The 18,120-nt window shown below is 40.9% G+C and overlaps 1 protein-coding gene across 2 annotated transcripts in view; it reads right to left on the bottom strand.

Annotated features, from left to right (window-relative positions):
- The window catches only part of LOC133875709 (UDP-glycosyltransferase TURAN), a 51,447-nt gene extending 40,609 nt beyond the window's left edge, over nucleotides 1-10,838 (bottom strand). Inside the window, exons 1-3 of one of the 2 annotated variants that reach the window (XM_062313917.1) lie at nucleotides 10,709-10,838; nucleotides 10,457-10,575; nucleotides 5,462-5,495 (exon numbers count right to left, since the gene is read on the bottom strand). In XM_062313917.1, the coding sequence (XP_062169901.1) occupies nucleotides 5,462-5,495; nucleotides 10,457-10,575; nucleotides 10,709-10,715 (160 nt within the window). In that variant the 5' untranslated portion in view covers nucleotides 10,716-10,838. Of the gene's footprint in view, nucleotides 1-5,461; nucleotides 5,496-10,456; nucleotides 10,592-10,708 lie in introns of those variants that run through there. The other variant, XM_062313916.1, reaches the window with a different exon arrangement.
- Nucleotides 10,839-18,120: the final 7,282 nt, after the last annotated feature.

Here is an 18,120-nt window from a genome sequence, read left to right as displayed (position 1 = left end):
GCCATAGCCACTTACCCAGCAAAGCTCTATTAAACTGAATCATATTTCTCACTCCTAACACCACCAAAACCTTCGATAACCAAATCGTAGACCAATTAACCAGATGGAATTTAAACTCATCTCCAATACTAGCACAAGACAGACCTACAACATGACAAAAGCATTTAACCCTCTCTACCACCCACTTTCTAGACAGAGTTATCCCCTAATTGATGAGTCAACAGTTATTTAGGATCACATTGTGGACTTCTACAAAAAGTTGTACTGTGAGCAATATCAATGGAGACAAAGGGCAGATGATTTATCTTTTCTTTCTATTGATGATGAGGGGAAGAATATGGATGGAACGAGATTTTGAGAAAGATAAAGCTTGGAAGGTAGTACGGAATTTCAAAGGTGATAAGGCCCTTGGTCCTGATGGCATTACTATGGCATTTTTCCAAAAGTGTTGGGAGGTTTTAAGGTTGATATTATTGTGGTTCTTAAGGAATTTCATATCAGTGGAAAATTTAAGAAGAGTCTAAACGCTACTTTTGCTTCGCTTATTCCAAAAAAAGCCGGAGCGGTGGAAATCAAGGATTTTCAACCTATTAGTTTAATAGGTGGAATGTACAAAATCATTTCGAAGGTCCTGGCAAACAGGTTGAAGTCAGTGTTAAGGAAAATTGTTTCTCATTCTCAGACTGCATTTATCAAGGGGAGACAAATCCTGGACTCTGTATTGGTGGTTAATGAATGCTTGGATAGACGGCTTCGCTCTGAAACACCAGGTATTATTTGCAAATTGGATTTGGAGAAGGCTTATGACCATGTAAATTGGGATTTTTTGCTTTATTTGTTGGAGAGATGTAGTTTTGGAGAGAGATGGCGAGGTTGGATTGCTCATTGTATATCAACTATTTGTTTCTCTATCATTATTAATGGGTCGCCTTCGAGTTTTTTAGTAGTTCACTAGGTCTACAACAAGGGGATCCTTTGTCTCCTTTATTGTTTGTGTTGGTGATGGAGGCTTTAAGTCGGATGTTGTCTGCAACAGTGGAAAGCGAGCGACTCTCTAGGTTCTCCATGGGCTCAAATATCAGGAGGCTATGATTATGTCTCATTTATTATTTGCAGATGATACCTTGATCTTTTGTGAGCCTAATGTTGAACAATTCTGAGATTTGAGATGCTTGTTGCTATGTTTTGAAGCAGTTTTTCGGCTGAAAATGAACTTGTCTAAACCCAAGATTGTTCCTATACGTGATGTAGGGGATGTGGAGGAGTTGACTAATATTCTTGGGTGTGGTGTGGCTTCACTTCCTATAAAGTATTTGGATCTTTCTTTGGGTGCTAAGTATAAGGATTCTAATATTTGGACTAGTATTATTGAGAAGATGGAGAAGAGATTGGTGGGGTCGAAGAGATTGTATTTATCAAAGGGTGGGAGGTTAACATTGATCAATATTATATGCTTTGATTACATCGATAAGGATCTGAGGTGGAAATTGTAAATTATTGTGGTATTTATTATTGGGTCTTGAATTGAATTAAGGAGGATTTAAATTTATAAAGGTTTTTATTAATAGGCTAAGGTGGATTTTTGGTCAAATAAAGTAATAATTTTAGTAATTAAGAATTAATTTGAAAGATTTAAGCATTTTTTGCCATATATAACTTCACGTGTAGGCGTGTGTAGGCGCAGCATTCCTCCTGCCTCACTCTCCCCTAGCGGTGGCGCGTGTAGGCGCAACATTCCTCCTGCCTCTCTCTCCCCTAGCGGTGGCGCGTGTAGGCGCATCCTGCTAGGGATTTGCTCCGGCTAGTCATCTCTAAGTGCTATCGTCGTCTTGGTGTGTCTATCTTCTGGTTCTGATCTTCTTTTTTCTTCCTTTCTTTCTTGGCCTCTTTGTTATGGCTTCAGGAGTTGCACGAGATTCATCTGCTCTGGTTTAGCTAGAAATGGAGCACCGCTTGTCCGTGGAAGCTAAAGCCTTCTCCTTTTTTATGAAGGCAGATGAGTTCGAGCTTCGCTTGGAGGAAAGGAGAAAGGGGTTCGTTGGGAATATTTTTCTGAGCATCCATTGTTCTGTTTGGTCAAAGGATACGGTAGAGGAGGTGATGAAGGATCCAGGGAAGAAGGAATTCGCCAAGTTCTTTTGTGAGGATGTGAAAGTTTTGATGGTTCGTGGGGGTGGTAACAAGGTCGTCCGGTACCTTGAGGTGGGTGCGTTCACTAAGGGAGGTCGCAAAGGGGTTATTTGGCTATTGAAGGGCCGTCAAGGTTGGGGTTGGTCCCAGGTTGCAGCCGAGCTACAGCAATTGCTGAAGTTTCTCGAGGCGAAAGATCAGTCGCTGATACCCGTGGTGTCCTCTCTAGAGGGTAAACAGAAGGGGGTGGTTCTCTCGTCCGGTCGCTTTTTTGCGGAAGTCCTACGCTCGGCAGCTAGCGTTGATGGGAAGGTTGTGGGTTTGAGGTCTTTGTTGGTGATCCCTCTTGATCTGCTACCGAAGGTGGCTTGTAAATGAGTTGGCGAATGGCGGAGAGGAGGTGAGATCGGCGGTGAATTGTTTTGAGTTTGAGTCTTGGTCCTCTGGGTCATCGACGGCTGCTTCCTGCGCAGCAGTGTAGAAGACGAAGGGCAATTTTGTCAATCGTTGCTTGAAGAAACTTCTAAGGCTTTGTCGATTTGGGTTAGACCGGGTCAGAAGTTATCTGGGTCGTTTAGTTGGGTTGAGTTTTAAGCCCAAAGGATTTTGGGCCAAGGCTGGCAACAAGAAGCCCATTCTCCAACTTAAACCAGTTTGCAAGTAGTAGGTTCAGGAGTTCAAGCTCATTTTCAGATCTTCCCTGCAGTCCAAAGGTCCTGGGCGTGGTCCTTCGGGTCGGGAAGGAGCCCGCGAAGCTGCTGATTTGATTTCTTGGCCAGAGGTCTTGACAGAGGAAGGTTTTGGAGCTGACCCGGTGAGTAATGCTTTTTCTTTGGTGGCAGACTCGGTGATGTGGTTGCCAGAGGTTGGACCTGAGGTTTTTTCAAAGGTTCAACGAGATGGGCTCGATCCAGTGAGCACTGGTCCTAATTTTTTGGCAACTCGGCCCAGTTCTGTCATGATGCTTGCGCCAAATTCAGTCAAGTTGAAATGGTCTTCTCCGGCCACGGTAAGTTCCATGATTAGGTCTGTTACTTTTGGTGCTTCTCATTCAGGGAGGGTTTCTTTGGGTGGCAAGGAGGATTCTCGTATGGATGTGATCTCTCTGTTGGACATGGTGCATAGGTTGTAGTCTACGAAGAAGCCCCAAGTTTTGCCTTATTCAGTCCTCTCTGTCATGTCCTGTTGTCGATGGTCTAGCCCCTACGCTGGACGAGATTCACAAGTCATCGTCTGTTAAGACCAAGACCATGACAAGTGCAGATGTGGGTTTTCTCCGAAGGGGTTTTCTGAAGTCAAAGCCCTCTAGGTTTCGAGGATGTTCTTCTCCAGCAATCCCTCACCTCCAGCAGCTGCCGGAAGTTTCTTCGGCGCAAGTCAATGATCATGAGGGTTTTGTGGATGGTCCTCACTTGCCTGTAGTGACGGTCATTTCTCCCTCCTATGTGGGTTATAGCTCCTCAGGCATTCCCGTCGATGATAAGAATGGGATGTCGAATGGTGAGAAGGTTGAGGATCCCTCCTTGGAGTTTCAGGATGCTATTGAAGAGGACCTTCTTCGGATTGTAAAGCTTGCGCGTCCAAAGAACAAAGGTAGGAGGGAGGTGTTGAACCTAAATACCTCTATTAACTGCGGCGATGCAAGCGTGTCTTCTCGGCAAGGGAAAGGCAAGGCTCACATGCTATAGTGTGTATGCTCCATGTGGGTTCTAGGTTTGAGGGTCTTAGGATTGAGGGTTTATTTGGGTTTCTTCTTGTGGGCAATTTTGTTTGTTCCTGTGTATACTTCCTATATACATAGAGATGCCTTACGCTTTTTTTATAAAATTTATTACTTATCAAAAAAATAAATAAATAAATAACTTAATTCTTTACTCTTTACATAAAACACACTTTGCTCTTTATAAAATGGTATGTAAGTGTTTACTTACATAAGTAAAATACTTTGCTCTGTCTCTTAAGTTCAGAGGGAGATTGCAAATAAGGTGATAGTTTGGGAAACAAGCATGATTTACCCTAATATCATTTAAAACATTGGTTTCTATTCATAGATATGAAGGCACAGATACTTGCAACTTATGGTCGTGTTGGCAAGGACGTCACGATGCAGCTTGATTTTTCTGGGGGTATTTCAAGCCCTGATGGTCGTGTTGTCGAGGGAGGAGTTGCTGGAATTCTTGTAACAGCTAGTCCAGTGCAGTTTGGAGTCAACAGGAGGGTTCTACCTAGTAACCGGCTTGAGCAGAAACCAAATAAGCTGAAGAATAGGTCCGGCATATCAAGAGAGTTTGTGTCTCTCTATCAAGAAGGGGCTGAAAATATCAAAGAAGTGCTAAAACAGAAAGTGAAGGAGAAGGAAGAAGGGATGGAGAAAAGGTTGGAAGAGCAGGGCATGATTTTTGCTTGGTTCCGGAAGAGAGAAAAAAAACACAAATCCTTGTGTTTGGGATTTTATCGCTGGATCGGGGTTCATAACTGGGGCCCCTCACTGCCACATGTATCAAGGCCGAACAGCCCCAAGTTGCAAGACGTGCCATTGAACTTGCTGAAACCAGGTTGCTAAAAGACAACTGGCCTGAATATTATGATAGAAAGCTGGGTCGAGACATTGGAAAGCAGACCCGTAAATTCCAAACCTAGTCAATTGATGGTTACTTGGTTGCGAAGATGATGCTTGGAGATCCATCTCATCTGGGCATGATATCACTCGAGGAAGACATGATCAAGGCTGAATTTCCAGAATTTTTCCTTGGGGACAAGGAAGATGTTAGGGGAGAAGGATGATACGTTCAGATTTCCAGGGCCTATGTGGTAGCACACATGGCAATCTTAAAGCCCAAGTCGGCAGAAAATAAGGAGTATAATCGCCATATATTATTTCCCTAAAGCATTTTAGCTAATAAGGAGTGTATTTTCCATTAGTTTATTTCCTTCCTAATTTATTTTCCTCCATGATGTAATGACGGCTAGACCTAATGGTTATGTCTTATGACTTAGCCGTCTTCTATATAAGTGTAACCCTAACCAATAAAATATCATGCTGAATATTATGAAAACCTATAACCTTTTTTGGTATCTTAGAGGTCACGGCTCCTTCGAAATAGCCATTAGAGATCACGGCTCTCTCGAAGTAGCCCATATCTTTTTCTTTATTCTTTTTTTTAATTGATTGCATCACATCACCTGCTAAGGAAGTAAGCACCTAGTCTCGTTCTTTATGACACTGCTATCAAGCAAAGCATAGAAGCATTCCACAACAATTGGATCAAAGAATAGGTTTGTAGTAAATTATATCACACTTTGAATTTGTCCATAGAATACAGAGGTGTACCTCCATATGCAACAATGTCCACCTCTAGAGATACCTGCAAAATCAATGTTTGCAGATGTGAATCAAGCTAACCAAAGTAAAGTTTGTTTCTATTTATCTAAGACCACTCTTCTTTAAAGGTATGTTTAATTCCCCTTCAACAATTCCAATAACCATGGACAGTATTCATTCACCACATGGTAGAACAACTTGATCCAGTAAAATGGGATTAGGAGAAGAATATAGAAAATGGAAAGTAAAAGTCCAACCTCAACGAAAAACGTTGCACTAGTAAAAAACATATGTACCAACATAGTTGAAATCATTAAGATTTTACCCAGTAGGATAAGAATAGTCGTGCTTATTTCTTAAATATCCTAGTTCTGAGGTGCAGGTGGAGGCAGAGGCGGTGCAGAGGGAGGAGCCGGGTCAGAAGAGGGAGGGGGAGCTGATAGTTGGGTCCGGTGCAGCAGGGGATGAGTTGTTTTCGGAGCAGAAGCAGTTGTTTTGTAGTGAGAGCCCTGTCTTGTGCTTAGAGGGTGGTCTAGTGAGGGTGAAAGACTCGGTAAATTCGCAGTTGAGGAGTGTGGGTATGCTGAGTGTGCCTCGGGAGATGACAGGGGACGTGTTTGGGCTTCAATCGGTGGATATGGAGATTGTTCCATGCTTTGGTAGTGCTGGAGGGGAAGGTTGTGAATGGATGGGGGGGCCAGTGGAGGATTCAGTGTCCCCTGGTCTGCAGGTTGGACTGTTGGGTGAGGATTCAAGGAGCTTTACTCCCGGGGAAGTTGGTTTGGTGGAGTTCAAGGAGGGGGGAGGGGCTGTTGTTGTGGGTTCTCCTATCAATGCCTACTCTCTAGACTTGGGTGGCTTGGGGTACTCGGACTGGGTGATGCAGAGTGCTAACGAGATTTATCCCATTGTTGGGATGACATTCGTGGGGCATAAATTGCAATTGTTAGCTTTTTTGACTTGTATAGAAGAGGAGAGAAAAGAGGAGCGTCGATTGGCTAAAGGACGCACGAAGGGTAAGAGGGAGATCAAGAATTTGGAGAGCTCTATTAACTATGATACCAAAGGTTCCGGATTGAGTAGCGGTAAGAGGAGGGCAAGGGGACTAGTAGTAGTGCCATGAAGCCGAAGATTCTTTCTTGGAACGTAAGGGGGCTGAATAATAGGCGTAAACGATTAAGGATTTGCAATTTGCTCAGAGATTGGAAGGTGGATCTTATTTGCCTCCAAGAAACAAAAGTTAAGGATCCTTCTAGGCAGTTTGTGCGTAGTCTTTGGGGGTGTAATTATGTGGATTGGTGTTGTTTGGATGCTTGTGGGGCCTCAGGGGGTATTCTTATTTTGTGGGATAAGAGGGTGGTGGAAAAAGTGGATGTGTGCGTGGGGAGATTCACACTTGCAGTTTCTTTGAGGAATGTTGATGATCACTTTGAGTGGGGTTTTGTGGGAGTGTATGGTCCGAATTGCAGGGTTGATCGGAGGGGTCTTTGGGATGAGCTGGCGGGGATTATGAGTTGGTGGAGTTTGCCTTGGTGTATAGGGGGAGACTTCAATACTACTAGGTTTCCTAGCGAAAGATCTGGAGTTGGTAGTGTAACTGCCATGAGGGACTTTTGTGATTTCATCTCTGACCAGGGTCTTATGGATTTTCCGCTCGCTGGAGGTTCTTATACGTGGTCGATTTCCTGTGATCCTCCTGTTTGGTCCAGAATTGATCGTTTTCTTGTCTCTCCTGATTGGGAAGATAGGTTTCCTGAGGCGTCTCAGAAGAGGCTTCCCCGCCTGTTCTCTGACCACTTTCCTATTATCCTCGATTGTGCTCACTCTTCTGCAAGAAGTAGGCCGTTCAAGTTTGAAAATATGTGGCTCAAGGTGGATGGTTTTGTGGGGTTGGTGAAACATTGGTGGGACTCATTCTCCTTTCATGGCTCTCCTAGCTTTGTGCTTGCTTGTAAATTAAAGGCCCTCAAGTCTAATTTGAAAACGTGGAATGTAGAGGCCTTTGGTTATGTGGAGAGGAACAAGAGAAAGCTTCTTGAGGAGCTTCAGGCGATTGATATAGTGGAAGGTAGTAGGGCTTTGGTTGAGGGGGAACTTCAAAAGAAGCTGGAGGTTGTCAGTGAGTTAGAGAGATGTTCTCTGTTGGAGGAGGTCTGCTGGAGGCAAAAGTCCAGGGTGACGTGGTTGAAAGAAGGAGATAAATGCACAAAATTCTTCCATTCCATTGCCAACTCAAACAGAAGGAATAACTCTATTGATTCCTTGTTGATTGGAGATTCCATTTCTTCTAATCCGGCAGAGATAGGGGAGCATGTGGTTCAGTTCTATCAAGATCTCTTCTCTGAGAAGCATAGTTGGGGGCCTCGGTTGGATGATCTTTCCTTTGATGCCATCTTAGAGTCAGAAGCAAGGTGGTTGGAGAGAGTCTTTGAGGAGGAGGAAGTTAGAAAGGTTGTGTTTGCTTTTAATGGTGATAAAGCGCCGGGTCCGGATGGCTTCTCTATGGCTTTTTTCCAAGCTTGTTGGGAGGTGGTGCGCTTGGACATTATGGAGGTTTTTTCTGAGTTTCATGCTAGAGAAGTTTTTGAGAAGAGTTTGAATGCTTCTTTTATTTCTCTTATTCCTAAGACTCCAGGAGCTTTGTCTCTCAAAGATTTCCGTCCCATTAGCCTTGTAGGAGGTATCTACAAGATCATTGCTAAAGTCTTGGCCAACAGATTGAAGACGGTTATGGACAAGGTTATCTCCAAATCCCAAAGTGCTTTCATCAAAGGAAGGCAGATTCTTGACCCAATCCTTATTGCGAATGAATGCCTTGATAGTCGTATTATATCAAGGGAGCCGGGAGTCATTTGCAAAATGGATTTAGAAAAAGCTTATGATCACGTTAATTGGGATTTTCTGTTGTATATGTTGAGGAGATGCGGCTTTGGGGGTAAATGGTGTTCGTGGATAGCTCGGTGCATTTCTTCTGCTAAGTTCTCGGTGCTTGTTAATGGCTCTCCATACGGCTTTTTCAGCAGCTCTCGAGGCCTAAGGCAAGGAGATCCTTTGTCTCCCCTTTTGTTTGTGTTTGTTATGGAGGCGCTGAGTCGCATGATTACTGCGGCAGTGAGTGGGGGTGTGTTGGATGGTTTCAGAGTGGGTGATGCTTCTTTTTCCCATCTTTTGTTCGCTGATGACACATTGATTTTCTGTGATGCTAGCTCCTCAAAGATTCGGTCTTTGCGAGTCCTCTTGCTCTTATTCGAGGCTGTCTCGGGGCTTAAGGTTAATTTGGCCAAATCCAGCATTATTCCAGTGGGGAATGTCGATAATGTGGGTAGGTTAGCTGACATTTTAGAGTGTGAAGTTGCTTATTTGCCTATGATGTATTTGGGTCTTCCATTGGGGGCTCCTTACAAGTCTACTCGTATTTGGGATGGAGTTATTGAGAAGGTTGAAAAACGGTTGGCTAGTTGGAAAAGGTTATACCTCTCTAAGGGAGGGAGAGTGACCCTTATCAAGAGTACGCTCTCTAACTTACCTACGTACTACATGTCTCTGTTCCCTATTCCGGTGAGTGTTGCTTCTCGCATTGAGAAGTTGCAACGAGATTTTCTTTGGGGTGGCATGGGTGAAGCTTTTAAATACCACTTGGTGAGTTGGGAGAAGGTTTGTACTCCAATTTCGAATGGGGGGCTTGGCATTAGGAAGTTGGTTCAGTTTAATCGTGCATTGCTAGGCAAATGGTTATGGCGATATGGCATGGATAGGGATGCTTGGTGGAGAGTCGCGGTGGACTCAAAGTATGGAAGTTTGTGGGGTGGGTGGTGCTCCCGAGAGGTTGCTGGGGCGTTTGGAGTAGGGTTGTGGAAGTTTATAAGGAAAGGTTGGGAGAAATTCTCCAAACTCCTTAGATTTGAGGTGGGGGAAGGGAGTAGGATCAGATTTTGGCATGACTTGTGGTGCGGAGATTCGATTCTGAAAGAAGTGTTCCCTGATCTCTTTGGCATTGCTCGGGTGAAGGATGCGTCAGTGGCTGATAATTTGGAGAGTTTGGGCGGGTCCATTCAATGGAACGTGAGCTTTATTAGAGAGGCTCATGATTGGAAAGTCGATGTTTTTGCCTCTTTCTTCCAGATGCTGGACTCCACCAAGGTGAATATGGAGAGGGCAGATTGTCTTAAATGGGTCCCATCCAAGAAAGGTGTGTTCAGGGTGAAGTCATTTTTTGGTTCTATGATGTGTGCTGGAGGTACTCGGTTCCCATGGAAGTGTGTGTGGCGGTCTCAGGCTCCCTCGAGGGCAGCTTTCTTCACTTGGTCTGCAGCTCTAGGCAGAATTTTGACCTTGGACAATCTTAGGAAGAGGAACTTAATTATTGTGGATAGATGCTGTCTTTGCAAGCGGGATGGGGAATCAGTGGACCATATTCTTCTGCATTGCGATTTGGCTTCAGCTCTATGGAACAACATTTTCTCACGCTTTGGGATTGCGTGGGTCATGCCTAGGAGTGTGCTTGACTTAGTTGCTTGTTGGTGGAAGTCTGGGAGATCTGGGAGCGCTACTTCTTGGAAGATGGTGCCTAATTGCCTTTTTTGGTGTATTTGGAGAGAAAGAAACCTTAGGTGTTTTGAGAATCTAGAAAGCTCCCTTGAGGAGGTGCTAGAGTTGTTTCTTCATACTTTGTATGTCTGGTCGATGGCTTATTTGTACCCTTTATCTATCAGCTTTGCTGAATTTCTTACTTCTTTTTCGCTTTCTAGTTAGGTGTTTCTTGTTGTATACTTCTAGTGTACGTAGGGGCGCCTTACGCTTTCAATAATACTATCATTACTTATCAAAAAAAAAAATATATATCCTAGTTAGCAGGTTCTGCACTATATCCACAATTTACCACAGAAAACTAGGATCATCTAATTGTTTAAATTTTTCTTTGGATCATATTGCTCACTTTGAGGTTCTCAAAATTATTGGAAAGAGCATGATATATAAATGAACGAAAAAAAAAATTGAACACACCTGACGGGCGAGTGAGAGAGCATGATACTGCATCCGAGGGCTGCGGCCCAGGTCCCCCAGTACCACCACGCACGCCCTCCCTCTCCTTCCTATCTTCTTCTCCTCTTCTCCTTTTTTCCCTTCAAAATCGCCCATTAAAATTACATCAAAATAAGAAAAGGAAAACAATTCAGCCCTTGTACTAGTAAACTCCTAAATTGTATTTAGAATTCCAATGAACTCAAGAAAACAAATGAAGGAACGCGAGCTTACCTGCCATTACAGAAAATCCCCTGAAATCACAACTCACACGGTATACGGACTCTCTCTGTCAAGCTCGCCAACTTTCTTTCCACGGGGAGAGGGAGCCCCGATAAGCAGACCAAATTGGACACGTCAGAAGAGCTGCAGAAAACGGGTCCGGTACCAATTCATAGTATTCTATTTGGGCTTGGATTTCCTGCGACCCCGGACCAGCCCATGATAAAAAAATATATATTATAAATATTTATTTGTAAAGTTATATTGAGTTACTTGAAAATTCGTTTGACATTAATTTTAGAGCCGGGTTGGATTTACTTCGAGTAATAAAGTTTTTGTGCGTGAACTTTATGCGTTAGGTGCTAGCATATCAAGGGTGAAGATGCGGATATGATTGTAGTTATTAATAATAATCGCATCTATATAATGCAGTTATCATTTTTAGGTACATGCATTCGCATTATGTTATTACTATCTGCATCCGTATGGTTATTACAATATTAAATATGATTGTTATCTACTATCCGCATATAAAGAAATTGGCATTTTTTATTAATATCTATATTTATATGCAATATTAAATAATGCTATATGCAAACTTAAATAAATTAATATTTCACTTGTTATACAATTTACGATTATGATTACCCAAAGAGAAGAAGATGAAAAATAAATAAATAAATGTAGTGAATTTAATAATAAATGTATGACTTTGAAATGATAATAAAAATAAATAAATAAAAAATAACATAACCTAAAGGTTTTAAACTTACCAAATTCAACTGAAATGTCCCTTATATCCCTGTATTTAAAATTTAATTTTCAAATAATAAAAAATTCTAAAAAAAAATAAAAAAAATTTGGAACCCACGGTAGCAAATTTTTTTCTTTTTTTTAAAATATGAGTATTTTAGATATTTTGGAGTGATCTGTTAAGATTTAACAGAAAAAAATCCTAATAAAATGGTGCAAAAGTGATGAAAGTTCAATGGGATTAAGTGAAATTTTCCTTTATCATTCGTTTCACAACTTTTCATTACTCTTTTATCATTTACTTCTTATTTTCAATTTCTCATTCATACACATGATCAGGATGCTTACAATAAAACTATATTTTCTTTACTTTCATATTCATGTCACTTTTATTTTTTAAAAAATAAAATAAAATAAAAAACGAGAACAAGAAATGAAAATTTAAAAAATATCAAATAAAACAAAAAAAATTATAATTTTCAAGTTTTTTTTTTTCTTTTTTCTATTTTTTTTTTCTTTTTTAATTTTTTTTTTTAAAAAAAAATTATGAAGGATATTTTTGTCCTTGAGGACATTGACTTTTTAGGTACTTTAGGATGGAACATTGACACAATTGATAATTTGGAAGCATTGACAATAAAGTAGTAGTTTAAGGATGTAAAGCCCCGATAAATTAATTAACTTCACGGTTCGTCCTCTAATCTCATTCCACAAGGAATAAGACTCATAGATCTATACTCATTAAAAAGATAATATTATGCAGCGAAAAAATAAAATATTTTATCAATATTAGTTACAATTAAAATATCTACTAAGAGTCATTATATTAACTGAAATCACATTATGTATATCATTGATCAAAAATAAACCTTATATATAACACCTCAAAAAATTCAGTATAATTTTCTTTATTATATGAGAACCTAAAGAAATATATTTTTTAATAATATTAAGTATTATTAAAAGAGATTAAAAAGACACTAATAATAATAATAACAAGAGATAAATAAATTCTCAAGATTTTAGTATGACCAAAGGTTGTAGTGGCCCTGTCATTTAGACCAATTCATTGGCCCCATTTTATTATGCTGACCCAATTTGGCTAAGGCCATAAACAACAACTTAAGGCCCAAAAATTCAAACCATTTCTTTTTCTCCATTCACTAACACCCACATGGCAACCAAAAAGAGAAGTCTCTAGAATTAGAACCTGCCTTCTCCTTTCAGAGGCAAAACAACCCAACCCTCAACGTGTGTGAAACAAGAAAAAATTCCATCGCCACTTTGCAGACTTCCATCACCACATCTCAGCCTTCCTGCAACATGTTGCAACTATGCTCAATTTTCTCAGAGAAATGCAACCACGCCATCTGCCTTCTCCTTCCTATATAAACCCAAATGAACCATTTTCTCCTCACCTCCGCAAAAGCAAAGCATCGTGAAAATCCATCAAACACATCAGGTATTTCTTTTCTCTATTTCCTCTTAAGTTTAAATGCTTTGTTCTCTTGTTTAGTGAAGTGATCATTTTCTGGAGAATCTCGGCATCACACGCACGCCTACCTTTTTTCTTCTTTTTCTCTTCTTTTTCCTCCCCTCCCATTCCTTCTTCTTTTCAGTCTTTTCTTTTCCTTTTCCACCAAACACCGAGAGAGATACCAGAGAGACCAAGAGAGAGATGGAGCAAATCAGAGAGCTTAAGATTGAGATCCAGCCAAGCGAGAGAATCAGAGAGCTTGAGAGAGACGTACGGTGGGCTAGCCACTGTAACGATCCACCTTTTACAAAAAGACATAAGTAAAAAATTTCGATATTTGCACATGTCATTATGACATCATCAAAGTTATAAAATGGCAGCAGAATAGATTTATAATTATCTAATAGACTCATACTTCATAATAGATTAGTAACTGTAATTAGCTAATTACACATACGATAATACTTGTGGCACACAAGGCACGAATAATTTACAATCATGTCAACAAAAGTATTATTATTACAATCCAGCTGAAATATAAATATAATGTATCTGAATATTAACATAATGGACTACTACATAGTAGTCCATAAAATTGGAGGCAACTCAGCCTCAAAAACCATCATCAAGATCTGTCTAACCATCTGGGAAATCCTGATACTCTTCATCCTCATAACCTTTATTAATGTTTAATACCGAGAAGAGAATAGTACAAAAGAAAATACCTGAGTCAACTGCTTCTAATAATATGATGAATGCTAATTTATTTATGAAATGCAACATAATGAAATATGGCATCATAGTCACATGTATATGCAATATATAGTTTAAGGTCATGAATCATAGATATAGATTGAATATCAACATAACCCTTAAGTAGTAATATGACAATTTTATATGCAATATATTAATTATTTTTCTTTTGCACTCCTCTTATAATGGAACCAACGGTCTGGATTAGTGTGTTGTTCCGGGAGCCAAAAGGTCCCCTCACTTAAAACTTATTGGTTTGTTACTGGAAGCCAAGGGTCCCAACGTTAGGTTATTTATTAAGTTAACACGGAATCCAAAGGTTCTACTGACCTATTCCCCTTCTGCCTACCAGCTTTGTTATTAAACAGTTTAATTAAAATAGAAAATATGTAAATTCGCATGCACAAACAAATAAATAAAACAGTAAATATCATATTAAGGAAAAGTCCACCAGCATCACTCTCAGTAAGTATAAAGATACTTACAGTTCAACTTCAAAGTTATCCTCAGTAACTGCATAATTACATTTATGCATTAACCAATTAGTAAATAATACTAAATTAACCTACTTATTTATTACACTATTCGGACATTACAACGGCTATAAATATAACCTTATATTATATTCATAAAATATTATTTTTACATATTTAAACACAGGGGTATAAAAATATTGTTATTTTGTTCCTTTAAATCAGACAAAATAACGGCATTAATATATTACATGCCAGGAATTATTTTTAAAATATTTGGGCAGCGTAACGGCGCTACAAAAGTATTCCATTTTCTAATAAAACATACTTTTCTTTTCTTTTTTAAAACACACACACATATATATATATATATAGTTGGGAAATTATCTCGACCTACCAAATGGGCCAAGTTTCTATTCAACCAAGCCCAACAACAAACTACAGAAATCAAACCCATTGGACTCGACAGCAGCAAAGCCCAACGGGTTCACAATGACATTTTACGGAGATCTTCTCACCCAGAGTCAGTAAAATACCGAGACCGTCTCACCCAGAGTCGGTAAAATACCAAGCCTCCGATGATCATGGCGTACACCCCACGATCCTAGGTCGGTTATTTAACCAACCTACCGATTATCACGGAAGGTGCTCCACGATCGATCTAGAACCGATTAAAGACCGACCCCACGATCATCATGCACCATGTACCATGATCCCACAATCTGAATTGTCTACAAATGCTCCAGACCCTACATGTGGTCCAATGAAAAAATAGGAGTACCCTCCACACTCCATCTATAAATACCTCACAACTACGCTAGTACATTTGATTGCTCTCTGTGATAAAAAGAGATATACACTTGACAATTTTTCCTTTTGCAGATTAAGAGGGAATTGTCGGATTCCCCCAACACAATTTTTCCTTTTGCAGATTAAGAGGTTCTTGCAGATTGACAAGTCACCAAACCGGAATCTGTTCTAACAATATATATATATATATATATATATATATGTGTGTGTGTGTGTGTGTGTGTGTGTGTGTGTGTGTGTGTGTGTATGTATGTTAGTATTTTGGCCTTATTCTGTGTTTGGACAAAATCACTTATGTGTAATGATGCGGCAAACAGGGATTCCACTTTTCAGAGTAAAATCAGAAGAATTTCAAAGTTCCCTGTCAGCCGTCCGGACGATGTGTCATCCCGTCCGGACGCCCATCTGTCTACTGATCCATCCGTCCGGACGATATGTCATTCCGTCCGGACATCAGACAGACAAGCATCATCTGTCCGGACAACGTGTTTCTTCTGTCCGGACACCTACATCGTATCGAGAAGCTTCTGTGCAAACTTGCTCCGTCCAGACGTTTCAGTAGCACGTCCGGACTCCTATCAGTTCTCGAACGGATCACTGATTCTTTTCAAGTTTCAAGAAAAGGAAGATCAATCAACGTTCCGGACGATGTGGCATCCCGTCTGGATGCATATCTCCGTAAGGCAAGAATCGCAGTTCAAAATGAACCGTCCGGACATCTGACAGCTGTGGTCCGGATGCTGGTGCATTGTATATGGTAACTGCCGATTCGACTTCAACTATCCGGACGTCTCCTCCTCATGGTCCGGACGCACGCGCATCAAATATGAAAATTGCGTGTTGAAGTTTAGATGTCCGGACACTCCTGCCCCATGGTCCGGACGCGCAAAGCCTGTTATGGAAATTACTTGCAGCGGACGTACGTCCGTCCGGACGATCGAGCCATCCCGTCCAGACGATGTTCTTATACAGGAAAGATTTCTCCAAGAAAATTTTGGAAAATCCTGTCGCACAGTTGTCCGTCCGGACAGTCATGGTCCACCGTCCGGACGGCTCCCAGGCAAAATTTGCCTGACGCCCATTCTGACCCCCAGCCTATAAATAGGGGTCCTTGGGCACTTAGAGCTGCAAGAATTCGGTGTGAATTCCATTAGAGCTCAGAGACGTGATATCTCCTCTGAAGCCGTTTTTCAAGTGTGTTGTGCTGCAAACCGAAGTCTATCTTAGAGGTCGGCTCTAAGGTAAAGAGTTCCATTGAAGACCCCTTCAGGTAGGTGAACCTGGTTGGGAAGCGTTCGTGTTGGGTTACACGTCAGAGATCAAGGTACGACCACTGCATCGGTACATGTGAGTGTTACTGTCTTGTATCTAGCTTTGTCTTCTGAATAGTGGAATTCCTGGGTTTGGCTGCATCGGAGTGGTTTTTCTCTTAACTGAGTTTTCACTTCGTCAACAAAAATATCTGTGTCATTTACTTTCCGCTGTGCTTTAATTTTTGTTGACACTTATGCACACACTTTACTTTTAGAAGTCATTTCAATTTTTCAATTGGTATCAGAGCGAGGTTCACTTTGAGAAGATTAATTTCTTGAGTGTTTTTATATTTGACTTCTATTTTTATTATGTCTCAAACTCTTAATTATGTTCCTGCCTTTGATAGCTCGAACTATGGCTATTAGAAGGCACGTATGCATTTCTTTTTGAAATCTATTGACTGTTGGGGTATTGTTGAGACTGGTTGGACTAAACCAGAGGATACAACACCTGAACTAGTCCCTCAAAAGAACGCTCGTCTTTCAAATGACAAAGCCCTCCATGCTCTATGCCAAGCACTTTCTCCATCTGAATTCGCCAAAATTTCAAATTGCGAATCAGCCAAAGCAGCATGGCAACTTTTGGAAACAACATATGAAGGCACAAAACTTGTAAAATCTGCCAAACTTTAGATGTAGATTTCAAAATTTGAAGAAATTAAGATGTTAGAGGAAGAGACATTTGGAAAGTTTTACTCCAAAATAAGTGACCTAAGGAACTCCATGGTGAGTCTTGGGAAACCTATCTCGGATGTAAAACTCATCCGAAAAATTCTAAGATCTTTGCCTGAGCGTTTCAAGATTAAGGTAACGACTATTGAGGAAAGCAAGGATCTTGAAGAAATGAAGATTGAAGAGCTAGTTGGATCTCTTCAAACATACAAGCTGTCTCTACCCCCGGTCAAGAAATTAAAGACCATTGCTCTTAAGGCTTCCAAGAAGAAGGTAGAAGCCTCCTCTGAAGAAGAATCTGAGGATGAAGAAAAGGCTGTGGCAATGCTTGCCAAAACTTTCAGAAGACTAATGAAAGATGATCGGTTCAAGAAGAAGTTTTTTGAAAAAGCCAAGAAACCTCTCAGAGAAGTTGAACCAGAGGATGAGAAAGATCCCAGAGGACCCCGATGTTTTGAATGCTCAGGCTATGGGCATATCCGGGCCGATTGCGGGAATCTCAAGAAGGGCAAGGGGAAGGCTTACAATGTGACTCTCAGTGATGAGTCCGAAGAAGATGCTCCACAGTCTGCAAATTTCTGGCTTTTGTGGCCCCTTATATTGAAGAAGAAGACTCATATTATTCGGAGCATAGTGAGAATGAGGTAGAGCTCAAGGAAGCATACAAAACTCTCTACAAAGAGTTTGAGAAGCTGAGGGAAGGCCGAAAGCAGCAAGTTAATGATCTGAACAGTCTGCATACTGAGAAGAGTTCATTGCTGCTCAAGATACAGGAGCTCGAGGAAAAGCTACTTGAGACACAGCTCCAGCTAGAGAGAGTCACTGATGAGAAGCTGACTCATATATTGTCCATCCAGAAGAGCCCACATGACAAGACTGGTCTTGGGTATGTAGCTTCCTCTTTTGATATTCCTTCTTCCTCAAAGACTCTGTTTGTGCCTCTTACAGTCCCAGAGCTTCCTCCAGTTATTGAAGATAAACAGAAAGAAAAGGTCAATGATGATGTTCCAAGCACTCTGCAGCCTCATTCCATCAGAAGACCTCATATTTGCCATCACTGCGGTCTCAGTGGGCATATACGGCCTCAGTGCTCCCTCTTGAAAGCACAAAAGGCCAAAGCCAAGAAAGAAGTGCTTAGACAAGCTCAGTATGGCACTGTACCTGCAGCTCAGC

The sequence above is a fragment of the Alnus glutinosa genome, chromosome 8, assembly GCF_958979055.1.
Source record: "Alnus glutinosa chromosome 8, dhAlnGlut1.1, whole genome shotgun sequence".
In the NCBI taxonomy this organism is placed as follows: domain Eukaryota; kingdom Viridiplantae; phylum Streptophyta; class Magnoliopsida; order Fagales; family Betulaceae; genus Alnus; species Alnus glutinosa.
The sequence above is the reverse complement of the archived record's forward strand: the minus strand, read 5'-3'. Positions and strand labels throughout refer to the sequence as shown.